Source organism: Rhinopithecus bieti, unplaced genomic scaffold, assembly GCF_001698545.2.
Source record: "Rhinopithecus bieti isolate Rb0 unplaced genomic scaffold, ASM169854v2 scaffold_3878, whole genome shotgun sequence".
NCBI classification, from domain to species: Eukaryota; Metazoa; Chordata; class Mammalia; order Primates; family Cercopithecidae; genus Rhinopithecus; species Rhinopithecus bieti.
Window position 1 is genome coordinate 7717897 of NW_016805059.1, and position 2500 is coordinate 7720396.

General features: G+C 32.0%; 1 protein-coding gene across 1 annotated transcript in view; it reads left to right on the forward strand.

Annotated features, from left to right (window-relative positions):
- The window catches only part of LRBA (LPS responsive beige-like anchor protein), a 621489-nt gene that overhangs the window by 370272 nt on the left and 248717 nt on the right, over window positions 1–2500 (forward strand). The window contains exon 37 of the mRNA XM_017871033.1: window positions 800–966. Coding sequence (XP_017726522.1) covers window positions 800–966 — 167 coding nt within the window. The remainder of the gene's footprint in view (window positions 1–799; window positions 967–2500) is intronic.

A 2500-nucleotide genomic window follows, 5' to 3' on the forward strand; every position in this document is an offset into this window, starting at 1 on the left:
TTTTTTTTTTTGGCAAAATTGATATCTAAGACAGTGCTTTTCAGACTGTAATGTATATAAATTGCCTGAGAATTGAAATTCAAGCACAAAGTGAATAGATTTGGATTGGGGCATGAGACTCTGCATTTTAAATAAGATCCCAGGCAATCCCAGTGCTTTTGGTATATTTTGCTAAGACTTAAAAGACCAAACAGTTTCATGTTCTAAAGGTGTTTAGAACTAGCTCAATTTACTATTGTAAGCTGCTATTGTCTCTTTTCTGGCCCTCTGCAGTAGCCTCATAACTGCCAACTTCACTTCTCTTGTCCCACTACAATCTGTTCTCTAAATAGCGGCTATATGGGTAAAACTCTCTACTGGGATTCCATTACATTTGAATAAAATCTAAACTCCTTACCATAATACAAATGATGTAGCCTCGGCCTGCCTTTTGAAAATTATTTCTTACCATTATTCTCCTTATTCACTATGTCTCAAGTCCTTTGCAACTTCACTTCATGCTGTTTGTCGTGCTGGGCCCCTGCTTCTTACAAGACTGTCTTTGTCTCATTGTTCAGGTCTCTACTTGAATGTTTACCACTTCTGAGTGTACTCATGATTGACTTCACAGAAGTAAATTCTTGTGGGATGTTTTACTGAAAGAGCAGATCACTAAATCTCAGTCAGTTAGGTTAATCAGGAATGTAAAAGTAGATTTAAAATTTTGGTTGTTTTGATTTAGGGTAAAGATTATTTCATAATGGATTTTAAAGGTTTTTTTTTCATATTTTTTATAGTATTAATTTTTTTTCTCTCCAAGTCACTGTGTGCCCAGTATTCTGCAGAGAAACGAGAAGATGAGAAGATGTGTGATCATTTGATAAGAGCAGCAAAATATCGTGACCATGTGACAGCAACTCAACTAATCCAGAAAATTATCAACATTCTCACAGACAAGCATGGAGCCTGGGGAAATTCTGCAGTGAGGTAAAGGGATACCTTTAGGATTTGGCCAGTGATTTTCTGTAGATGGCTTAGGTTTAGATAAATGACTTTGGATATGATCAGAGCCAGATGAAGAAGAAAGTAATTTAATTTTGTATTTCATTGTCTGTATGAATTTAAAGCCAAAGGGAAGGAGAAAATCAGTATGGGTACAATTATGGATCTTTATAGATCCATATTTATCCAATCAGTATGGGTATAATTATGGATCTTTGTAGATCAGTTTCCTCAACTCCTTCCAAAATAGTATTTGCTTTATCTACTTATTCCTTTTGAAATGAATTATTAAGGGAAGCACTTAAACTATCTTACTATCTACACTTCTGGCCAAATTTTTATGTATATAACATTTTATTTTAAAAAACGATGCTGTTTTATATTTTTTAGTTATTTGAAAATAACTATTTTCAAAGCATAGTTTGGAAAATATAGTAAAAAATTTTTTTCTTATGTTGCAAATTGCAGGACTGTGATGATAAACTTGGTTAAATACCTTCTTTAAAATTTTACTCAATATATCTACCTTCTTTTAAGATAGCCATTTGGACATGCTGTTGTTGATTTTACTTTATAGAAACAAAATAATTAAATTGCCTTTTAAGACTAAGGAACTTGACAAATTATAAAATGTATCCTCCATGGAATATTTTATGCTACAAATTTCAGGAACATGTGTTGACTCTTTTAAGTAAAGTTAATGACAAAAAGTTTTATTTGGCTATTAGAAAACATTATATTTTAATTTCTAATTTTGCACAACTTTTCTAGAAGACAACAAAACAAAATAGTAAATTACTTGTGTATTATGTAAGAGTGTAATTTGCTTCCATTTGTGTAACTTATGTGTCTGTCAGACATCAAAATCCAGTTTTAGAAATTTTCCAGTATAAAGAAAAAAATTTTAACTTTTAGAAAAGTAAACTTCAAAAATTTGCATTGAAAGCTACTTGTATAAAGTATTCACTAATATAGAATAAATGTAGCATATGATATTTATTACAAAGGATATTTGCATATAATGAATTATATTTCTGGGTACCTAATTTTTGATATTCAGAGAAAGAAAGGTAAGTCAAGGTCTTGAGATGAAAAGGACAGCCAACGGGAACCATGTTTGTTTGTTTTAATCGTATTTCAGTTGATCTGCAGGTGCAAGAGTGGTCATGGAAATAACATGTATTCATGGGCCAGTGATCTCTGGTGCCTTATCTGGCAACATCTAAAAGCCCATGGCAAGGAGAATGGAGGAGTGTTGTATTGAGGGTTTTAGAGTTTCAGAGTGCTTTATTATTAAAGATTTAATGTCATTTTGACATCAGACACTGAATAAATTAGGATGTTACTCTGATGCATAGTGCCTGACACGTAGTGGGAACTCAGTGTGCATTTGTTGAATCTTTTTAAGAAGTTATTTTTTTCACCCAAAAGATTTTGCAGTTTTAAAATAAAAACCTTTAGATAACTTATGCCAAGCATTTCATGGGTCTTTTTGATGGGATCAAAATTCTTTCTGATG